We start from the raw sequence: 22,963 nt of genomic DNA, 5'->3' as shown, positions 1-22,963 counted from the left end.
GAACCTTCAACCTTCATTAAAATCTAAATTGTTAAAAAAGTTATATTACTGAATAAAAAAGTTAATATATGGACAACTAGTATACATTTGTCTTCTTTTGATACACAATTTTAAACATGTGGTTAAAAACTTATCTTAATTAATGGCTTAAAATTATCTTTTATATTTTTTTGGTAGGCCAGAGAAAAAGTTGGCAGGACAAGTAAAAATCTAATTCTTATTCTCATTAAAATTCAAATGTGCATGGTTTTAAGACAATTACTTTGGATTATATATATATATATATATATATATATATATATATATATATATATATATATATATATATAATGTTTATAATGTAGGTAAAACTTTATTTTACAACCCGCAAAGTACCGCATAGGTACAGTGAAATTACCGTGTACTTTTCTGTACGTATTGTATAAGTATAATGAACGTTTGTGTAGGTATGTGTAGGTAAGGGAACAAACTGTAATGCTTGGGTAATAAGGGGGTAACAACCAGATATTCAGCATGAAATCTACCTCGTAAGTACAGTGAAATAACGGTGTACTTTTCTGTACATAAAATTAACGTTTGCGTAGGTACGCTATATGTACAGAAAAGCACGCCGTTATTTCACTGTACTTACGCGGTACTTGGCGGATTGTAAAAGAAAGCGTTACCGTCATGGGTGCTGTTGTTTTACTACAGTAATACCTTCAGATTCTGCGCTGCAGTGGCGCCTCACAGCAAGAAGGTCGTTGGTTCGAGCCTTGGCTGGGTCAGTTGGCGTCTCTGTGTGGAGTTTGCGTGGGTTTCCTCCAGGTGCTCCGGTTTCCCCCACTGTCCAAAGATATGCGGTACAAGTAAATTGGGTAGGCTAAAATTGTCCGTAGTGAATGAGTGTGGATGTTTCCCAGAGATGGATTGAGGCTGGAAGGGCATCCGCTGCATAAAAACGTGCTGGATAAGTTGGCGGTTCATTCCGCTGTGGTGACCCCAGATTAATAAAGGCACTAAGCCGAAAAGAAAATGAATAAATGACTGAATGAATAAATGAATGAATGAATACCTTCAGAGAACATAGTAGTCAGTGATCAACATAAGCAGAGTGTGGTGTAGTCAGAACTGGAACAGAAGTCTAAGCGCACACGATGATGTTTTCAATTGGAGATTCCAGCGAAACTGCCATTAAAAAGTTATAAGAAAAATAACATGTTAATCAGTATGACATCTCACCTGGTATCTACTATTACAAAGTACAATTCCATTAATATAAATGTCCAATCCACAGTATCTGTACCATAAACTAGCCACAATTTTGACTCCTCACTCAGTATATTAAGTTGCATGGTATTTTGTGAGAAATCCAATGATCTTGTTTGGATTGCATTTCCTTGTGAAATTATAAAAAGCTTCATGATATAATTAAAAAAAAAATGAATGCGTTTACAAACATTTTTAAAGATACTTTTATGAGTAAACTGCATTAACGTGAATCGAAAGAGAAGGATGTAGACAAAATTATTTTTAATAAACAGGAAAAAAAACTTACACCAGAACATAGCACAGCAATCAGAAAAAAAACAGACAAGCATGGTTTGTGAACAAAGGAAATCAGAAAAGAATGAAACCACAAAGAATTAACTTGACTTGCCATAGGGTAACGTTAGACAACTTACGAAATAGCAAAGCTTCCCCATTGAATGCTGCTAGCTTCTCTGGCGAGGAGATCATCACTAAATTTACAAACAGAGCAACAAAACCGTGAACCGACGGCGATTCACTTTGTTAGGATTATTACATGTTAAAAAATGTTAGCTCGATGATAAGCACCATTAATGCTATTTGCGAAGTGCTTAATTCTTATAACGTTAAGTTAGCCTTTAACGTTATAGCCGGAGCAATATTTTATGCTCATTCCAAGTCGATTTAACAGATCATCTTATATTTTTACACAGGTTAGAAAGCAATGGAGACATAAAATTAAGTAATTTTGCTGAAATCGCCAAATAAATAACCAAAACAGCTATTATTCATTAGCTGCTGTCAATGACCTCGTCACTACAGGGCGACATAAAAACGTATAAAGTGGTTAAGTGTTCATTAAAAAATTATTATAATGTAAAACGTTACACATCTAAAGTTCAATTCAACATAAATTATAAGTAAAACGACAAATAAAACATGTGAAACGTCGAATATCGTAACTTACTTACCTTTGATTACCGTTCCGCCCGTTGCTTGTGTTCGTTATTTAATTCAAATGATGAGCCCGCGCACGCACGTCACGCTGACTCGCGCAGAAGAGTTCCTGGCTGTGTGCTATTGCCACTTATCCCCCCTACGGTCTATTCATTTAGACCATTCTAACATTCAAAGTTGGAATTATTGAATATAAAAAAAGCATTAAGATCATCTTTCTTGGGTGTAATTTGCTTTCAAACTATTTTTACAACTCAGTTTTAGCGATCTTCATGTTTACAATTGTGCTCCCTTTGCAGTACACTTTAAAAACACTGATGTCATTTTGAACACAGCCTCATGGCGAAAGCTATAGGTGACCTTTTATTAAAAAGCGGAATTTATGTTACATCTCCAAAGCTTGCGAAAACAAAAAGCATACGTTAATTCTTTTAATTTATAGTAAGTTATTTATTAAGTATGTACTGTATATGAAATGGGCCTGCCGGTTAGAACTTTCTGCAGTGGTTTACATGTATGAAATTGTAAAAATAGACTTTAAAAAAATCCTAATAATAACAAATACAACAACAACAACAATATTATTATTATTGTTATTATTATTATTATTATTGATAATAATAATAATAATAATATAAAAACAATAATAACAATCATAATTATTTATATTATTATTATTATCATATTATTATTATTATCAAAGTATGATTTTTTTTCATTTCTAAAAAATAATAAATATTACATTTCATTTTATAATAAATAGCCTCATTATTTATTTATTTATTTATTTATATTATTTGTTTGATATTAGAATATATATATATATATATATATATATATATATATATATATATATATATATATATATATATATATATAAATATATATATATATATTTTTAATTTAATATAACTATAATACTGCTAATAAAAATCACATATTGGACAATTAAAAAAATATTTTAATCCTGATTTCAGTGTCAAGTGATCTTAGCATTTATAGCAAGTAGAATGTTTGGCTAAAGAAATTGTAAAATTGTAAATTGTTACTGCCAATTCAGTTACAATCTAGTAATTACCCATAAGGAGGTTTCTTGCTATGATTTAGTGTTATTTTTACACATTACTAAATTCATCCATATTGTAAGTTTACAAACAATATAAAAAATCTTTGTATTCCCTAAATTAAAACATTTAATCATTTATGATTGGCAAAAGCTGAATTATAAAAACTAAATAAGATACTGGAAACAATTGCAGTTTTAAAGAGCTTTAATTCTAATATAATTTACATTTACTTTTAATGTCAAACATATATGCAATAGAATCCCCCATATTGTTTTTAATGGATATAATAAAGTTTACAATAATTGTAACTAGTTTTTCACAATGCTGGAATTTTAAACATTGAAATGATACCTTCAATAAATATCAACATACCATTTTCTATATTTTGTGATAAAAAAAATCTTAATGTATTATTAATTATTATTTAATGCACTAGAGCCAATGTGGACATTAGTATATTTTATATTATTAACAAATTTTTGAATAGCAAATCTTTGCATATTATTCTACTTGTTGGTTGTAGAAAATATATGATCATTTATAGCCTATATTAAAAATACTGTTCAGTTTAAATCGCATATAACGTGTTTTAATCGACATAGATGGCGTTTAGCATTATCATAGCGCTCTATGCCTATGTGTGTGCATCGACCTGCACTCTGAAACATCTTGTATTCACAAATATTTATTTAAAATTTTTTATTGAATCCTAAATTTTCCATTTTGCATTGCACTACCGCAGTGAACAGTTTAAAGCATCTAGTATGTTTTTGACGTTTTTCCCTTGTCAGTTGAGGAGATCACATATGATAATTTTGCATATTTAAAAGGAAAAAGGACAACACGTCAATCGACAGCACTTTACACTGATTTCAAATCATATTGAAATGAGTTCAGTTTTACTGACCTCTCGATATTGTTCACACAGGTCAGGGACACGCAGCAACGCGAGTAAGAGAAAAGATCAAAGCAAAGCAAGAGAATACTTTATTTACGTTATTCATTTTAATATATTGATTGTAAATGAGCCTGGGTTGTTAAAACCATGTTTTTTGTTTTTAAATACACTATTCTTTCTCAGCTATGAAACGCATCACTAAAAAAATGTTGTATTGTTGTTGTCTGGTGAGTGGGCAATATGAAAAAGCTCCCTCGAGGTAAGAAGGAATGAAGTTATTGGTTTTTATGTAGAAATTAATAATTTGTAAAATAATTTAACCCTTTAATTTATTTGTAAAATATGTATTGATGAGCATCCTGTTTAGCCTATTGTTACTGCAAATAGGATTATAGTACATTTATGATTTATTAATATTAAGATAAATAGATTAAATCATAAAAGAAAATGGCATTATAAAGTGTATTACGATTTTGTTTTTTTTCTACCCTATTTTATTTAATCTATTTTTTTTACGTTGATGGACTTCAAATTTAAATTTACATTATCTTTTGCCTTATTAATAAATCAACTTAAATGAAAAGTATTTGCATCAGTGCATGAAGCAGAAGGGAAAATAGAGAAGGAGTTAACAGCAGTAACGTCGTTATTTGTTTGCCATTATTGAAATGTAATGGCACTAAACTGCTATATAAATATATTTTGCATTCTACATTGGACTGGAAAAAAGCAATGGATGTAAAACATTTTGTGAGGAACTTATGTAATTCTTTTTAACCATATGTTCAAGTCTGATACTGGGCTAAATGTGGACCAAATCTGACGGGCAAAACAACCACGTCGATATTTGGTCTTTGTTTAGACCAAATCCGACGGACTAAATACAGACCAATTTTCGACGTCGAAATTTGGGCTAAATAAAGTCTATGATGGTGGGTGGGAAGGTTTTGATCAACTCCAAATACTGAATATATGTTTGTCTGCGTATTTGAGAAAGTGAAAAACGAGGGAGAAATGTATTAATAAGTCATTACTGCAAAGGTAAGTGGTAAAAAAGCTAAACAAAAAAGACTTTTATTTTGGTTTGGCGTGTGACGTCATAAGGCTGCGCCGCTCCCGCACTGTTATTTGACTGGAGAAAGGTTTGTTTTAAAGCGTGTACACTTATATAAACGGATTGATTAAAGTTTCCGTTTTCATTCAGTGCTTAATTTTGTACCTGCTGTTGACAATATCCTTATTTAAGCTCTTTTTTACACAGTTTATAAGCTATATTTTAATCTCTGAATCTTAATTTTTTTAAATAATAATTACTATTTCACTCTGACAGGGTGGACATGTTAAGCTTGACAACATTCAGTTTCAAACACGAGGAAAAATAGCAAACATAAGTGTAGATAGTTACTGTGCACAGCAGATGTTTTCACCTCCTCTGAAGAAAAGCAAAATGGACACAAGGATGCCAATGAGTACATCAGAGGGGTCTTAAGGGGGCATTTACCACATCATGACAGGGTGGACAGCAATTTCAAGGACACGTGCAAAATGATTAATATAATATTATGAAAATAAAATAAAAGTTATTAAATTGATTTTGTTAAACAACCTGTTAAAGATAATGAGAATATTTCAAAATCTTTTTAATTTAATCTAATTTACCAACATTTTAGACTCACTGAAGTTGTCTGCAGTGTGTGGACATGGCAAAATCACATCCATTCAATGAAAGAATGACGCAAAAATTTACAAAAACATATTTCAAAACACTGATAATTCTACCTGCACGTGCGTAAACATTTAACAATTATATCAAAACATCAGAGTTTCTTTATTGCACATTATGTCCATATAATATTGTTAAATCATGGGACATCAAACGCACTTTTTAGTGATAATGACCAAGCTAGTGAAACTAAAACATGAAGTAGTAATGGGTACTTTTATACTTAAAGGGCACCTGTTTTACCCATTTTCATCATTTAATATAAGTTTGTGTCTCTAGAATGTGTCTGTAAAGTGTCAGCTCAAAACACCCATCAGTTTATTTGTTATACCTGTTAGATTTCCTGCTTTACACACTTAGTCTAAGTGGATTAAACAAGTTTTTAAAAATTGTCTTAAAAATGTTTAGAGTAAAGGTTTTGATCAACTCCAAATACTGAATATGTATGTATGTATGTGTATGTGTGTGTTTGTGTGTGTGTGTGAGTGAGAGAGAGAGGGAGGGAGAGAAAGTGGAAAACGAGCGAGAAATGTATCAAGAAGTCATGACTGCAATAGCAAGTAGCAAAAAAAGCGAAACAAAGGAAAAGACTTTTATTTTGGCGTGGTGTGACGTCATAAGTCCGCGCCGCTCTTGCGCTGGATTCAGATGGAGAAAGGTTTGTTTTAAAGCGTTTACACTTATATAAAGCGATTGATTAAAGTTTTAGGCTTTTTTTATCTGATGCTAAATTATGCTGTTAATGCGTAATGCTGCTGTTGACAACACTATTTGAGCACTTTAAACTATGTAGTATTATTTTACTCACAGTATTGAGGGCTATTGTTTGAATAAACTAAAGAAACAGAAACAGTGTGTAATAGGTGTTTTAATGAAGGTTTAATTAATTAAATAGCATGATGTCATTCCATTCTAAATATACATCCCTATGTATGAGAAACAGAGTACTAGTTTTAATCAGCTCATTCTTTATAGCTCTGACTAAAAGTTGGTTTAGTTGGTTTTATATTCACACATTCGTTCATTTATAAGTCTCTATTGTTCACCATGTTACTTTGAATATTAGATTTGAATTAGCATGCAAGTATGGCTACTAAACAAAATTCTTTATTGGTTTGTGAACAATGTTGTACTTTGATAGTCATTGGCTGCTAATATGATTTCGTTATTTAGAGTTTGCAAATAATACTTTCATGAAGTTATATTATTAAGAGAAAAGTCTGATTGTGCGAATATAAAACCAACTTTACCTCTATGCTTGGACATACCTGATTTCGTTTTTGTTACTGTTGAAGCAAGTGTTGAAGAGAAGTTATTTTATTTGTGTTAATTTTTTTTACTTATTTAAACAGGACATTTTTATTGTTTTGTTCATTTTAAACAGGATAAAGTGTCCAAACACAGAGAAAAAACTCCTGCTGAAGCGACTGATCTCCACACTGTTATAAAAATGGCGTTTATTAAAGAGGAGAGTGAAGATGTGAAGATTGAAGAAACATTCACAGTCAAACAGGAAGATACGCAGGAACAAACAGGTTGGTTTTCATTCTCAAACACCAACTCAGTCATATAGAGGTAAAGTTGGTTTTATATTCGCACATTCATTCATTTAGAAGTCTCTATATTGTTTACCATGTTAATCAAGCTCTTATGGACCGTTTCCACTAAGTGGTTCGGTTTGGTTTCCACTGTTAAAAGGCGTACCAAACCAAACCGTACCGTACCACTTTTTTGGCACCCTTTTGAAAGGGTCCCAAACACTAAGGCCGTACTCACACTAGGTAAAGTTGCCTCGAACCGGGCCAAAGCACGCTTGTCCCCCATCCTGTCTGCCCCGACGGCCCGCACTCACACCACAAACGGGCCTGGGCACGCTTACGTCATCACTGCTGCGCTGTTCAGTGAGAAGCGCTCTCTCAGCAGCACAGTGGAGATTTCTCTAGTTATGTTGTTTCAGTCGTTTGATATGCAGTGACATGCAGTCAAATATTTCGCCAAACAGTCCTTAGGGATGCGGTGACACGCAGTCAGATATTTCGCCGAACAGATCCGCCACTTTTGGCGCTCATAAACAATCATAAAGCTCTCGTGCTGCAGGAATGAGGAGGTCTGCTGAAGGCGCACAGCTGTCGTGCTGTGAGGAGTTCTCGTCTTTAATAAACTACGGCAGTTTGCGTTCACTGAACAGTAAGAATGATTAATAAATCCATATGTAACAGTCCCTTAAAAGTCACGTCTCGCTGACAGTTTTGGGCTTTGGCGCGTTTTGTACTCACACACAAGCGTACCGCGCCAAAGCCCAAGTGAACCGCGCTCAGGCCCACCTCTTCCAACCGGGCCAGGGCCAGCCAAGTGAACCGTGCTTGAGCCTGATTCAGCGCACTCACACTTCTCAAACGATCCGGGAAAGGGGCCTGGGCACGGTACGGATGGCATAGTGTGAGTAGGCCCTAAAAGGCGGAGCTAGACGCGCAGCTGAACGCTATTGGTTTACAGAGATACGTCATTCGTAGACACAACAAGCCAGAATCTAAATAACGGACCCGCCATGTTTAAAATACACAGCGAGAGATTACAGCGGAATTATAAATACATATGCAGCCATGGTCGATCCGGGCTCAAACAAACCCTGTCGTCATCTTGATAAACAGCCACAAAGCCATGGAGAAGAGCGGATTTACCCTGTGCCGCGTAGTTTTTTACGAGCCAGTCTGAAGCCTGAGTGGTTTCGCATTCTTCCTTGTGCTCGCCGCTCGTCTCTATCTGAAATAACAAACTTCTTGAGCTGATAATAATATATGCGCTTGATTATTGACAAGCTTTGGAAACACGGTCCTGTGAGAAGCTGACAAACGCGGGACACATTCTGTGACACAATCAGAAAGAAAAGGACAAACGCGGGAGTGGGGCGCGGAAAAAAGGCGAAGCCAAGGAGCACGGTATTTCTTCAGCAAACGTGAACAAACTGCCTTGTCTTAATCTTTATTATCACCTTTTAGACTAATATGAACTGGTAATGATGGAATGACTCTCTAACAGAGGCTACATTTGCTGCTGAATATTACAGACACAGATGAGAGGTTTTCACTGACTGGAGGCTATACTCAGGGCCGGCGTGTCCATAGAGGCGACCTAGGCGGCCGCCTAGGGCGGCAGTATAGAGAGGGCCGCATCCGCGACACCTTCCTTACCACCCGCGTCCTCAGTTATGTCTGCGACACCTCCCTCACCACCCGCGTCCTCAGATATATTCGCCCATAGACGACAGAATAGAGAGGGCGGCCTCAGCAACACCTCCATCAGCACCCGCGTGTCCTCAGTTATATCCGTGCATAGGGCGGCAGAATTGAGGTCCGCGACACCCGCACGTCCTCAGTTACATCCGCGCATAGGGCGGCAGAATAGAGAGCGCAGTGTCCGCGACACCTCCCTCCCTCCCTCCCTCCTTTAGCACCCGCGCGTCCTCAGTTATATCCGCGCATAGTGTGCTGATTAAAAGGTCTGTGACACCTCACTTCATCTTCATAACCGGTCACTTTCATTTTCACATTGGGGTTGAGGGCAGCATGATCGTCCTCTGCCTAGAGCGGCAGTTCAGCTTGCTCTGGCCCTGGCTATACTTTGTGTTGTATTGAACCTAATTAAGGATGAAATGTCTGCTTTGTGTAGTTCTTCTGTAGTTGGTAACATATCGGAGACTGTAAGGGTCTGTATGTGTTCATATTTTTTCATTTATTTTTTTACTTTATATAATTACAGACGTTACAGTAGGCTATTTCGCACCGTCATTGATCTGCAATTATAATCAACTAATGTTCATAGAAAAGTTAGTAATAAACATTTATACTCAAGTACTTATGTGTGCTTTTCATATGATATGTGAACGACCTGTGCAGCTTTACTGTAGACATTTTCTTGAGCGAAAATGACGTCGACTGAAACTTTGTCATACACCACGCCCACCAAAAGGGTACCCTTGGTAGTGGAAACGCAAGCCTGGTAAAGGTGACCCGTACCGACCCGAACTGTACCATACTGTACCAGTCAGTGGAAACAAGCCATTTGGTCCAGGGTCAAAACCAAATTTTTAAGCACTGTAAATGAATAGATATACTCAATTCTTTCAAATGCCTTATGGGCATCTAAAGAAATTAAGTCCTCTGGATTAGTATTATTTTTAGGTAAATAAATAAAATTAAATAAGCTCAAAGGTTATAAGATAACTGTCTCTTAACAATAAAACCAGTTAGACCTGGGTGAATTATCTTTCTCGTGACTGACTCCACTCTGATTGCCAGCACTTTAGCCAGGATTAATAAGCTGATCGGATGATAAGAAAGCTGATCGGATGATAAGATTCACATTTAAGTGGATCCTTACCCTTTTGAAGAAGTACTGTTATAACAGCCAATGTCATGAAGGGGGGAGTGATTCCGATACAAGAGCTTTAGCAAATACCTTGCACAACAGAGGTGTTAACTTGGCACAAAACTTCTTATAAAACTCAGCCGGGACGCCATCAGGGCCTGGTGCTTTTCCGATTTTTATTTATTTTTTTATTGTATTTTCAATTTCAGAAGGTGTTAAAATTCCTTTTTTTGTCAACTGATCTAAATCACAGAGGGATGGTAATTCTAAATAATTAAAGCTCTCAATACGTTCAATTTAGTTTACCTCAGAGCTGTAAAGAGTTTTATAGAAGTTTTTAAATTGATCACTAATACCCTGTTGTTCAGTCATAATACTGCCATCATCCTTACTAACTGCTACTATAACGCCAGCTGCTGAGGATTGTTTCAGTTGGTAACACAATAACCTGCCAGCTCGTTCACCATGTTCATAATGAATCTGGCGTGATCTTATGTGGAGATCCTCAAGGAGTCATTCCGCTTGCAGAATAAGTATTTTCTTATGAAGCTCTTCAGAAGATGATGTTGATTTTAGCTGATCAATTGTATTATTTTTTTAGATGCCATTGCCGATGGCCGACAAACTTCACGATGCTGGGCCTGCATCACGATCCATCGCCCCGCCCCACATTTATATTGATATATAACTTATTATTTGCATGTCATCGTTATAGCAATAACAGTCTTTTCATGAGCTGTGTTAAATGTTACATATAGCTGCTGCTTGCAGGGCTGACAGCATCGTGAGGATTAAATGAAGGATTATACAATACCTCTCGCGCCTAAATGTGTAGATTCAGTGCCAAACACGGTTACCGGCGGACTTAAAACCACTAGAAGTTTTTTATCCACTCTTGGAAAAGTGTAAATGGTGGATTAACATTCAGCACATGATTACTAATAAGATGCGCCATTATTAATAACTTAAGGTAAACCTGTCTGTTATTTTCATTCTCTCATCTTCAGTGCCTCACATTTTCCCAGTTGTAGCTCCCATCATCTGAAGGCAGAAGGCATTGACTGAGTGATTGACAGCTGATATTAACCAATCATTTGCATTCAGTTGTAGAGCAGTGAGCCAATCAATAGAGCACAAAGGCGGGGCAAGCATTGCAGGCTTTTTTATTTCAAGTTCACATAACAACTGATTTAATCTGTTCCTGAGTGCTGCGTTTGGCGCTTTTAGGTGCAAAGATGCGTTCTGCATAAATGTCTCCTAAATCTGCGCACGCGGTGAGGATTTTACAGTGAAAACAAATGTATGCACTACAGTGAACTCCAACCGTACTCTCGTCTCCTCCACCAGCTGTAGGAAAAGCCATTCACTCTTTTTTTAACCAGTGACATAAGTATTTTCTTTCTCATTTGTGTTTAAAGGTCTTTAGATTTTGGCATGATGTCTAGCTTTTGAAGCTCTTTTGGTCTACTTCACTTTGTCAGACAGGTCCTATTTAGGTGATTTATTGATTGTGAACGTGTGTGGTAGTAATCAGGTCTGGGTGTGGCTAGAGAACTTGAAGTTGGTGTGATAAATTAAAGTTGTTCTAATGGGAAATTTTTTAAGTGCCTTTTCACTGAGAGTTTTAATGATTTACTAAAAAGTAAACTTATTTTTATTTCAGACCTAATTAAAGACTACGATGAGAGTAAAGAGGAGGAACATCATGTCAAAATTGAGGACAAAACTCATTTAGTGACTACTGGTATTTTAAAAGTGAGAGACAAGAGTTGTTTAACCTGCACTCAGTGTGGAAAGAGTTTGGCAAGCAAAAGCAAACTAAAGACTCACATGATGATGCACACTGGAGAGAAACCATTCTCATGCTATCAATATGGGAAGAGTTTCAGCAAATCATCACTTTATAGACACAAGAAGATCCACACCGGTAAAAAAACATTCTCTTGCACTCAGTGTGGGAAGAGTTTTAACTGCTCATCACACCTTAATCAACACATCAGGATCCACACTGGAGAGAAACCATTCAGATGCACTCAGTGTGGGAAGAGTTTTAACTGCTCATCACACCTTAATGAACACATGATGATCCACACTGGAGAGAGACCATTCACATGCACTCAGTGTGGGAAGAGTTTTAGCAAATCATCGTCGCTTTATAGACACATGAAGATCCACACTGGAGAAAAACCATTCACTTGCACTGAGTGTAGGAAGAGTTTCAGCCAATCATCATCCCTTAATCTACACATGAGGATCCACACTGGAGAGAAACCATTCACATGCACTGAGTGTGGGAACAGTTTCAGTAAATCATCATCGCTTTATAGACACATGAAGATCCACACCGGAGAAAAACCATTCACTTGCACTGAGTGTGGGAAGAGTTTCATCCAATCATCATGCCTTAATGTACACATGAGGATCCACACTGGAGAGAAACCTTTCACATGCACTCAGTGTGGGAAGAGTTTCAGCACATCATCACACCTTAAAAAACACATGAAGATCCACACTGGTGTGAGAGAGTATATGTGCTTGGAGTGTGAGAAGACTTTTATTACAGCTGCAGAATTGAAACGGCACAAGAGGATACACACTGGAGAAAAACCGTACAAGTGTTCACAGTGCAGTAAGAGGTTTACTCACTCAGGAACCCTGAAAACACATGAGAGGATTCACACTGGAGAGAAACTGTACAAGTGTTCACACTGCAGTAAGAGGTTTGCTCACTTAGGAACCCTGAAAGCACATCAGAGGATTCACACTGGAGATAAACTGTAGACGTGATCAGTGTGTATTAGGGTTGGTTACCGAAACCCGGTGCCATTTTAGCACCGCTACCTTAGTAACTGGTATGTATCGGTATTAAATCAGCATATGAATTTCGGTGCTTAATTTCGGTGCTGCAACATGAACGTGAGGGGTGCATGAAAAAAGGCACATATAGGCGTTGTGTCACAGCATCACTAAACATTTAATTCTAAACAACTTTGAGGAATACGGACAAGCGATATCAAGCAATTGTTATTGTCGCTAGGGAACAGACGCACGCAGTACAGCGCATTTAGCCTGGAACCAGTGGTTTTCGGTGAGCGAGAGCGACACACTTCAGATCAACATGCGTGATCACGTTCATCCAATTTGCTTAAACTAAGCATTCTAAAGCAAATTTTACAAGCAAGGATTCTTACACAGCAACTGTCTTCACAAAAGTGCGTGTAATGTTAAGGGGGTAACATGTCAAACTTAATCACACATGTAGAACAGATGTAACACATTGATCAAATGTAGTTTTCAGTCACGCTCATGTAAGTCATATTCAACTCGTTTAGTTTTGACTTTATTCATTTTTGATTTCCGTCTTGAACACATGATTTATTTACAACACATTTTTAAATATAATAGTTTAACTAACTAGTTTCTAATATCTAACGTTACTTTTTTATGCTGACAGTCAGTGCAGAACATTTTACTAGTAATTTTGCAAGACAGTATTCAGACAAAGTCCCTTTAAGTATTTTATAGTCTTTTATTCAGATTGAAGTGTAATTTAGACTTAAAGGGGTGGTCCACTATGATCTCATATTTTAAACTTTTGTTGATGTGTAATGTAGCTGTGTGAACATAAACAGCATCTCTGAATGTAAAATGCTCAAAGTTCAATGCAAAGGGAGACCTTGATTTTTACAGAGTTAGCTTAGCAAAGCCTACAATGAACGAATTTTGGGGACTACAAAAAAATACTTCCAAAAAATACTGTGAGATCACAAAAGTTCGTTATTGCGCGTCCCACACAGCACAGGTAAAGGCCATTGCCAGCGGCGCTGTAACGTTACTGCATTGCAGAGGGAGAAATGCCATCCTGCTGTTTCCACAGAACTTCTCTGTTTCTGTTGTTGGGCTTCCAAATGACACGACACAAACACAGAAGTGCTTACAGTTCAATATTAATTATGTATATAATTAAAATATAATTATTAATTATGAACTATAAACAGAGGCGCTGTAACGTTAATGCAGAGGGAGAAATGCCATCATGCTGTTTCCACAGAGCTGTTCTGTTTCTGTTGTTGGGCTTCCAAATGACACGACACAAACACAGAAGTGCTTACAGTTCAATATTAATTATGTATATAATTAAAATATAATTATTAATTATGAACTATAAACAGAGGCGCTGTAACGTTACTGCAGAGGGAGAAATGCCATCATGCTGTTTCCACAGAGCTGTTCTGTTTCTGTTGTTGGGCTTCCAAATGACACGACCCAAACACAGAAGTGCTTACAGTTCAATATTAATTATATTCCAGAGAACTATAAAATACACAGCAAGCATGATTTGACAAAACGCAGCTTCCAGAATCTCTCCCAGTTCAGTGCTGGATTCGGCTAAAATCTCCTCAAAGATGGAGCAAGGAGACGCTGTGAACTCTGAGTCATGACCTGTAAGTGTTTATATTTGTTAAAATTGATCATGACATGTACAGCGTCTAGCCTTAACGGTGTGTTGTAGCATAAATGTAAATAACGGGAAATTATATTCATCGCTAACGACTTAGCTACAAATCCATACTTATCAGTCAAACGGCTGTAAACACACACACATACACAAACATACATACACGCACTCTTGGCCAGCATGCGCGTCTCTGTGTGAGATGGCAGTGTGTCTCTTATGTGTGTGCACGACTGCACTGATTGTCTTCAGGCAGCTTTTCCATGCGTTCAACTCAAGACAATAAAGTCGCAAAAGATATGTGAAGGAATCATGTTACTTACACAGGCATATTCCGGATATGCGTGAAAGACGTCCTGTAACACGTTGATTAAAAAATAAATACAGCAATGCTCTCCCAACTGGAGTGTAACAGCAAAAACAAATCAATCCAGGCTCACAAAGGTCTCATCTCACATCTTGTAATTTAATCTGTCACCACAGAAAATAACTTAATCCGAGCATGAGAGAAAAAGAACAATAAATATCCCGCGCACATGCACTTCTCATGTTACAGACACTTCATAGTATACACACGCACACACATAAACACACTAAATGGCACAGAAACACTTTTAAAGGAGCCGCATCCCATTTTCACTCGTTACAGACACGTGTTAACTAACTGACTGACTGTTTACACACAACGCGCGTGCTTCTCCGGGCGTGACGTGGAGCCGATCGGCGAATCACAGCACATTATGATGATGACCAATCAGAGTCACTTTAGGGTGGGTCTTTTAGAGGAACTAGGAAATATGACAGTCGTTTTCATGTTAGCTGAGTAGCTGTGTATAATCAAAGTGAGATATATGAAAAAATAACACGATTTCCTTCAAGTGAAACAGGAGCACACATTGCTTTGCATCTTATTAACGCAACCAAGCCTTAAAATTACATTCTGGACCACCCTTTTAATCAGTTCACTACGAAAGTTAAAATAATTAGTCAAATTATTTTGTAACTGATTTGTTGTGTAAATCAAAAATATACAGTAAATATTTCTTAAGGAGGCTAATAATACTGACCTTATTTATATTTATTTTTTATTAAAAACGGCTTTTATTCATGAAATAAACAATAAGAAATAGGACTTATTATGACTCCAGAATAATTATGTTTTAGGAAACACTGTAAAAGTTTTCAGAAACATTACTTTGAATGAATGGGAGGGCAAAATGAATCGACTTCAACTGTAGGCCTGTTAAAGTTTACAGGTGCAACAATGTGCCTTGATCTACTTGAATGTTAGAAATGTGTTCTCCTACACCAACGTTACTTGTCAAATAAATGAACGAGGAAGATTATTTTGAGTTTAAGTTATTTAATTATCTTGTTATGAAGACTGCAGAGTGATGCATGAAAACAAATGACTTCCAATAATGTTTTAAGTATTTTGTGATATATATGTTAAAATGTGCTCCTGAAAGTACGTGGCCCCTGCCCGCCCCCCACAGGTTAATAGTAAGCTAATGTAATTTCATAATGCAAATCTTAAATTCATGCTAACCAACAAATGATCAAAGGAAATGTATTAATGTAATACAATATTAATTGATGTTTACTTTGAACTGTAATTATATTGTTCTATTAAAATGATTTTAAAAAAAATCATTTGTCAAATAAAATATTTTTGAAGAGTCGTCCACCATCATTTTGTGGCTAAAAAGTATCAATTCAGGCTCCAACCCTTTCCCGGCAAAAGATCTCCTCTTTGAGCCATAATCATAGAATAACTCCTCATCACTCGAAATGTCTTTTGTAGCAATGAAGAGAATGATGTCTCTATCATTAAAGAGCCCATATTATACATGAAATAGGGTCATATCCTGGTTGTAAGGGTCTCCAACAACAGTCTAATATGCATGCAAGGTCAAAAAACACTTTCATGGTCTTATAATCTGCATTTATTTTTACCTAATTACCCCAGCGACTCCTGTATGAATCGTGCAGTGATTCATTTGTTCCCAAACCCCTCCTTAGCGCGAAGCTAATCTGCGCTGATTGGACCGATGACAGTCTGTCGCGATTGGTCGACTGCCTTCAGTCAGAGAGGGAAATGGCCAATAGCTAATCAGCAATTTAAAAAGTAATCACAGTTCATACACGCTCGATAGTGTAGACGTGGATTTTAGCTGCCACACTATGGCGAGTGGATAGTGCCACGGATAACCGAACGAAGGAGACAGTCGTGTACTCGCCATACCACACACACACAAAAACACACACACACCTCCGGATGACAACGCTCCCGCTTCCGCCCGCACCCGCCAGGTTTTAGCCTAAGAACCCGCTCCGTTTTCTGCCCGCCGTGCCCGGTCCCGCTAGAGCGGAGAACACAACCAAAAATCACCCAGTATACAGTCCAGACAGCCAAGCTGTCTGTATAAACACACACACACACAGCACAAAGCTCGCTCGTTCGTTCGTTCGTTCGCTCTCTCTCTCTCTCTCTCTCTCTCTCTCTCTCTCTCTCTCTCTCTCTCTCTCTCTCTCTCTCTCTCTCTCTCTCTCTCTCTCTCTCTCTCTCATACGCGCGCGTGCGCACTAACACACACACAAGCACCACGCAGACTCTCTCTTTCTAATTCGCATAGCAATATCCGTGATATTGCTAGACAGCCCGCTCCCGTCCCAAATTAAACCCGTTACCGACCGCTCCCGCGGTTTATTCGGAAATTTATTCCCGCGGCTGTCCCCGCGCCAGATTTCTGCGGCGCGGGAATAAATTTCCGAATAAATCGCGGGAGCAGAACTCTAGCACGGAGCTCCATAAACAAACAGCACGCGTCGCGTTTTTAACGTGACTTTGCACGCGATAAGATAAAATATCCAGTTAACCTGATACAGTACACGCGGTTACAAGTAACAAATCACAACTAAATACATTTGCAAGCTAGAGTCAACGAGGCAACAACTTTAACCGCACGTACTTACACTTGAGAAATGGAAGAAACCCATCCTGACGTCCATCAGTTACTCTATACTGATCCTTCCTTTAACAAACTCAGATGAAGTATTCTTTGTAGCATGTAGCTTCCAGAAGTTTCCAACTGCTTGGTTATAATGCTGAGGTTTCATCTTTGGGTAGAGACTCAATATATCCATCTGCAGTGTGACTTCAATCGACCGGCATGTTTGTGTGCGTGTGTTTGTGGGTGTGCGTGTGTTTGTGGGTGTGTGTGTGCGTGTGTGCGTGTGTGTGTCTGGGTTTCTGCGTCAGAGGGCGGGGCCTCAGGTTTGAAATCTCCCGGGTTTGCGCGTGCACGTGAATAACTTGGTTTCGTTCGTACGTCATGGCGAAACACCTAATGAGTCGGTATCAAGGCGACTCGTTTGAAGCACTATGAGTCGACTCTTTTATAGATGAATCAACCGTTTTAAACACTGTACTCTTACAGATTTAAGCCTTAGCTGGATACTTCACTTCACTTAGAGCTGTGTTACACACTACATGGAGGGGAATTTTCAAAAACCCATAATATGGGCTCTTTAAGGACATACAGCCTGGGCCGGATATTGGCTCTTTTGCTGGAGTGACGGATGGCACTGGCAACTTTCTTCATGTGCGTCAATGCACATGGCTTGATGTTGCTTGTTCTCATAAAAAAACAAATGGCCAGCTCTGATGGCGCTTGTCGAAGCTATTGCCATCCCATCTTCATGGCTAACCAGCTCGCCGTGGTATTCACAGACAACCTCCCCGATCTGAAAGGGTCTTTTGGTGAAAACACCATCGCCCTTGTCAGGGACGGGCCTGACAGTCAGTCCTTTCCAGCGTTGAGACAAAATCATTTTTTTCACAAAGCTGCTGTCGATGACCAAGTCCAACCTGGCAACAGGTTTCCACTGCTTCAGAACCACTGCAGCCTGTGGGACGTTTGACATCCACCCTTGTTTGTCCATCCAGCGGCTTATTTTGGACTCTGATGGCTGCTGTCCAGCAAAGTGTTCTAGAAACACAAAACACATCAGTATTCGGCTATTCTCACTCAATTCCCCTGTTTGTGTCATTAATCATCTGTATACTCACCAAGAGAATGCTGTTCACGCAGCTTGAGCTGCTCGCTACGTCAGCGGTCATAGCAGTGCCTCTCATGCTCTGAGCCACACAGCTCAGTCCTGCGTGCCCTTTTTGGAGGAGGCCCCTCCAGAGTCACTGGACAGAACTGCACAAGAGTTTTATAGGCCGTCTGTTCGTCCACCCTTGTCTCACAGCTGGAAACTCTACTGGACCTTTTTCTATAAGATCACAGAAAATAAATATTGAAGGAAGGAAAGGCGAGGCTGTGGGTTGCAAATTTAAAAATAAGGATCATCCCAGTTGTTAGATGCTTACAGTGTTTTCCCAGCAAGCTGATCTAGCACACTTAGAGCCAGAAACGGATCTGAAGATGTTCCCCTCATGTAGATTCTTTCAGCTGCCACCACATTTCTCTCCACTTCTGACAGGTTTTGTGCTGCTGCCTCAAATGCTCTCTGGGCATCGCCACACGTCACACTGGGAAGACTGTATCTGAAACACAAGGCATCGTAAGAAGGCAAAAAGTGGACAGATGAACATGTAGAGTTAAAGACAGGTGTAATGTTGCTTACTTGTCATGTAGTCTTTTTAAGTCGTTGGAGGGATTATAAATCGATCTCCCACTACTTGACACAAAAAATGAATCAACTGCCACATCATCGCCGGTGTGGTTTTCTTGCAGCATTACTGGCCGCACCTCATTGAAGTACAAGTCGAACCACTAGTTAAAGAACGGAAAAAAATAAGTCTAAATTTGACACAATACATTTATTGCTGTTATTATATAAAAGACTATATAAACTTACAAGTTCCTGTTCGTGTGACAATGGTACTTTGTGCTCCTTCACTGCAACACAGACACCATTCTCTATCCGGCTTCTCCCCTCCCAATCCTCAACCTGCAAACAGGCAGTTTTGCACATTGATGAAGCATATAAGAACAAAGAAGAGAATGTAGGGAAAAACAAACACTTACAGTCATGTGTGTCACAATTCCAGGCCGCTGGACTAGCTTCAGCATGATAACAGCCTCCAGGTAGTACAGGACGAGCAGCCGTTCATTTTTAGTCAAACAGTCCCCTGTGATGGCTCCTGGACCCTGCATTTTGCATATCACGGCCTGGAAATCTTTGAATGCAGCCTCCAAAACAGCAAGGCAGTCCTTTGGCAAAACTTCTTTGCCACAACCAAACTCTGATTTTTTTGCTGTGACCTCCATGCTCACTTCTTTGGACATGCCACTCTGTATTCCATACAGCACATCCATAAAACTCTCACAGTCCTGGAACAAAGCTGGATTGTTGTGGCAAATGTCCGTGGAGGTAATAATGTATTTCATGAACCTTGAAAAGAGATCAACATTGGGTTTGTTACAGTCAGAACACAGCACAGCTGACATGATTAGTTAACATGTACATGGCAAGCTTGTGGTGGTTCCACATTACTGACCTCTTGAGACTCTTCGAGTAGTTGAATACTGTCCATTTTGAAAGCTTTGTATCTGACAAGATGTTAAAGTACTCTCGCACTTTCTCCACCTGCCGAACAAACATCAAGTTTGGCTCAGTGGGGTCCATGTAATGCAAGAACCTGGACACTGTTTCCACCTGAAAGCACACATTTCACATTAAAATAAACTGTACTGCATAAAACAACACCCATTCACTCATTTTTACATATATAATTTCACTTGAACTTACTACTTGTTTGCTGTTTTTATGTCCTAGATCAATGTAAAGGTACTTATTAAATTCTGCTAGAAGGGGGTGGTCAATGGAGTGCTTATTGAATAAGCCTTTTTTGACCATCTCCACCCTCACGGAAGAGGTCCACATTGGTCCACCAGTGCTGAAATAGAAAAGCAGGTGATCAAAATGACTTTGTATATTAAAGAGAAGTCATATCCGCAGTGTATATTTACTTTCTGGGAATGCTGATATAAAAGTATACCTCTTATAGTACTCTCCAGAGCTCTCGTCGGATAAGGACTCATTTGGAGGCTCCAATGAACTTTCTGCACCTTCTCCAGAGCTTTGAGGCACAGAAGATGTTGTCGACCGAGCTGGTTCCGGGAGGACTGAAGGTAAGTTATTAATCACCAACCTCTTTGACTGCATCTTTTCTCATCCTAAAACAAGGAACATAAAATAAGGTCAAATAAACAATACCAAAAATGTATGTTTATTATTATATGCTGATGTTAGATTTGAAGTCAGATACATCAAATATGATAAGCACAACTGAATACAAACCTGGCCAGAGGATTAGTAGAGTCCAATATGTCACAAATTTTTCCAAATTCCCAGAAACGTCCTTTGTGACAGAATTCAGACAACTCCTTCTTGGCCTCTTTGACGACAGCCTGGATCTCTGCTTCTGTGCTGTTCCTCATACACACCTTCCTGAGATGCCCAGGAAGAGAATGAGGAGCCTTTTTGCACACAGGGCAGAGGAAAAACATCCTGCTGTGGAAGGATCTGTGTGGATAATAAAATCAAAATGTTATAAAATGAAGAGACCAAGAGCAGCTTTGGTAAGGTTTGGGGTCCACCACACCCCACCCCCAACTCCAGGTACAGAAACAAAGAAATGAGCACACAAACACACACAGCAATGTCTGCCGGATATTTTGATTAGAGTTTTAAGACAAAACTTAATTTCATATTAATATAATACTGTTACTAACCATATTATTTAAAATGTATTTAATAATATGACATTTATTATAAGACAAGAATAAAATTGTCTCAATTATTTCTTAAACAAGATTATACCAGCAGTTAGGATTTACAAGTCAAATATAAAATAACAACACAAGTAGTGTTTTTTTTTAATTATCTAGAAGAACTAAGTTCTAGAAGACTCTTTAGATTTTTAAAGATTTGACTTCCACAAACTAACTCCACTGATAAAATGATACAAGCTAAACTGAGTTTAAGAAGCCTGCTGCATAAGGCGTACTGACTAAATGTACTTACTGTTTAGAAGCCATTTCTGATGTTGAAATGTGAGTTCTGTCCACTGGTCAAACGCAGCAAGCTGTAGCTGAAAGGGTTACAACTGTAACTTTACTGAGATGAGATGGGCCTCTTTAACCTGAGCTGGCAGCAGATCAACAGTCTATCAGGAGACAGCATCCAACAGCAGCACAATCTGCCCATCCCCAGGTGTTAATGGCCCAATAGGAGCAGAAACAACTTTAAAACAGTTACTACAACTGATCTAGGCATATGTTTTGGTGTATTTAAAAATATATAGTCTTTCTTCTGACTTTGAGTACTTTTATATTTCACAACACAGATGCAGGAAATATATTGTCCTAAAGTTCGAAACAGTCCACATGCAAGGAAAATCTATTTAAAAATACACAATTCATGTGAAAACATACATATAAAACAGAAAACAACAACAAAACATAAAATACAGTACAAGGATAAAATAAATCAAGTTAAATGAAAGTCAGCTGTTTAGTTTCCATTCAAAGATAAAACCTAAAATAATTATATATTTTATTTTCAGTATTAATGGATAATAGGGTTGTGTGTGTATAAAATGTGTATTATGATCTGACACCTACAGTATGGACATTTCATTTATATTTATTTTCTAAAATAATCACCTGTCTTATTAATTACCTTATGTTTATTTATAGACCTATTTCTGTTTAGTTATTAGTCTTGTGAATGGTTTTCTTTTTTTTCCAAGATTTTTATCATACCTTTTTTTTTGTGCTTCTATTTCCTTTATTTTATGCTTTTTTTATTTTGACAACAGACATTCTAAACAGACACCTTCCTATGTCAATCCAAATTGTGTTTTTAGACGGACCATTCTATAAGACAAATATTTAAACAAAAGTATATAATTCAACAACTTTACCACTCCCATTCAGCAGTATCCTGGCAATTTCTTTTCTATAAATATTCACCGCTGAGGCCTTGTTGGCGAACATCAAAGACTCCCCAGCCAGGATTTTTTCTGCATACTAATATGACACAGAATTATATTGGATTTGTCAGTATATGCTGTTGTACATAAATACACGAATAATGTGTAATCCAAATGAGTATTTTTACATACTTGACACATGTAAAATATTTTGCTTTAACAAATACTAAACAGTAGACAGCAGTATAGCCAATGAGAGACAAAAACAAACTTTTTTTTAAGCACAAATACTCCACATGAACTGCTGTCTTTT

The 22,963-nt window shown here is 37.7% G+C and overlaps 3 protein-coding genes across 9 annotated transcripts in view; 2 read left to right on the top strand and 1 right to left on the bottom strand.

Annotated features, from left to right (window-relative positions):
* Window positions 1-5,238: 5,238 nt before the first annotated feature.
* Window positions 5,239-22,963, top strand: part of LOC137491225 (uncharacterized) — a 482,468-nt gene continuing 464,743 nt past the window's right edge. Inside the window, exon 1 of the mRNA XM_073947706.1 lies at window positions 5,239-5,294. The gene's annotated coding sequence lies outside the window, so the exon portion shown is untranslated. The remainder of the gene's footprint in view (window positions 5,295-22,963) is intronic.
* On the top strand, window positions 6,305-13,991 carry LOC110439458 (uncharacterized). Its single transcript, XM_068219922.2, has 3 exons — window positions 6,305-6,533; window positions 7,260-7,410; window positions 11,907-13,991. Exons 1-3 carry the CDS (start codon window positions 6,321-6,323, stop codon window positions 13,022-13,024), a joined length of 1,482 nt encoding a protein of 493 aa, XP_068076023.1. The 5' UTR covers window positions 6,305-6,320; the 3' UTR covers window positions 13,025-13,991.
* Window positions 12,774-21,826, bottom strand: LOC110439462 (uncharacterized). Of its 7 annotated transcripts, none has more exons than XR_012402211.1 (12): window positions 21,741-21,826; window positions 21,015-21,239; window positions 20,713-20,890; window positions 20,463-20,610; window positions 20,212-20,369; window positions 19,739-20,105; window positions 19,569-19,661; window positions 19,335-19,483; window positions 19,078-19,254; window positions 18,772-18,980; window positions 17,676-18,674; window positions 12,774-12,898 (listed from the first exon to the last, which is right to left on the bottom strand). XR_012402211.1 is itself a non-coding variant. In XM_068220607.2 (11 exons), exons 3-10 carry the CDS (start codon window positions 20,877-20,879, stop codon window positions 18,812-18,814), a joined length of 1,428 nt encoding a protein of 475 aa, XP_068076708.2. In that variant the 5' UTR covers window positions 20,880-20,890; window positions 21,015-21,239; window positions 21,741-21,826; the 3' UTR covers window positions 17,233-18,674; window positions 18,772-18,811. The 7 variants fall into 7 exon arrangements, 4 of the variants coding, with proteins under 4 accessions (XP_068076708.2, XP_073803683.1, XP_073803684.1 ...); XR_012402212.1 differs by having other exon boundaries at window positions 17,676-18,671; XR_012402213.1 differs by having other exon boundaries at window positions 20,212-20,300.

This window comes from Danio rerio, chromosome 4 (assembly GCF_049306965.1).
Source record: "Danio rerio strain Tuebingen ecotype United States chromosome 4, GRCz12tu, whole genome shotgun sequence".
Classification (NCBI taxonomy): Eukaryota; Metazoa; Chordata; class Actinopteri; order Cypriniformes; family Danionidae; genus Danio; species Danio rerio.
The sequence above is the reverse complement of the archived record's forward strand: the minus strand, read 5'-3'. Positions and strand labels throughout refer to the sequence as shown.

Bases quoted from the DNA above. Each gene is read 5' to 3' on its own strand.
- LOC110439458 (XM_068219922.2), top strand. From the start codon at position 6,321: ATGTATGTATGTGTATGTGTGTGTTTGTGTGTGTGTGTGAGTGAGAGA. The intron at 6,534-7,259 runs GTTTGTTTTAAA...CATTTTAAACAG, and splicing joins CTGGATTCAGATGGAGAAAG to GATAAAGTGTCCAAACACAG. The intron at 7,411-11,906 runs GTTGGTTTTCAT...TTTTTATTTCAG, and splicing joins AGATACGCAGGAACAAACAG to ACCTAATTAAAGACTACGAT.
- LOC110439462 (XM_068220607.2), bottom strand. From the start codon at position 20,879: ATGCAGTCAAAGAGGTTGGTGATTAATAACTTACCTTCAGTCCTCCCG. The intron at 20,611-20,712 runs GTATACTTTTAT...TTTCTATTTCAG, and splicing joins TCTGGAGAGTACTATAAGAG to CACTGGTGGACCAATGTGGA. The intron at 19,255-19,334 runs GTAAGCAACATT...CTTGTGTTTCAG, and splicing joins TTAAAAAGACTACATGACAA to ATACAGTCTTCCCAGTGTGA.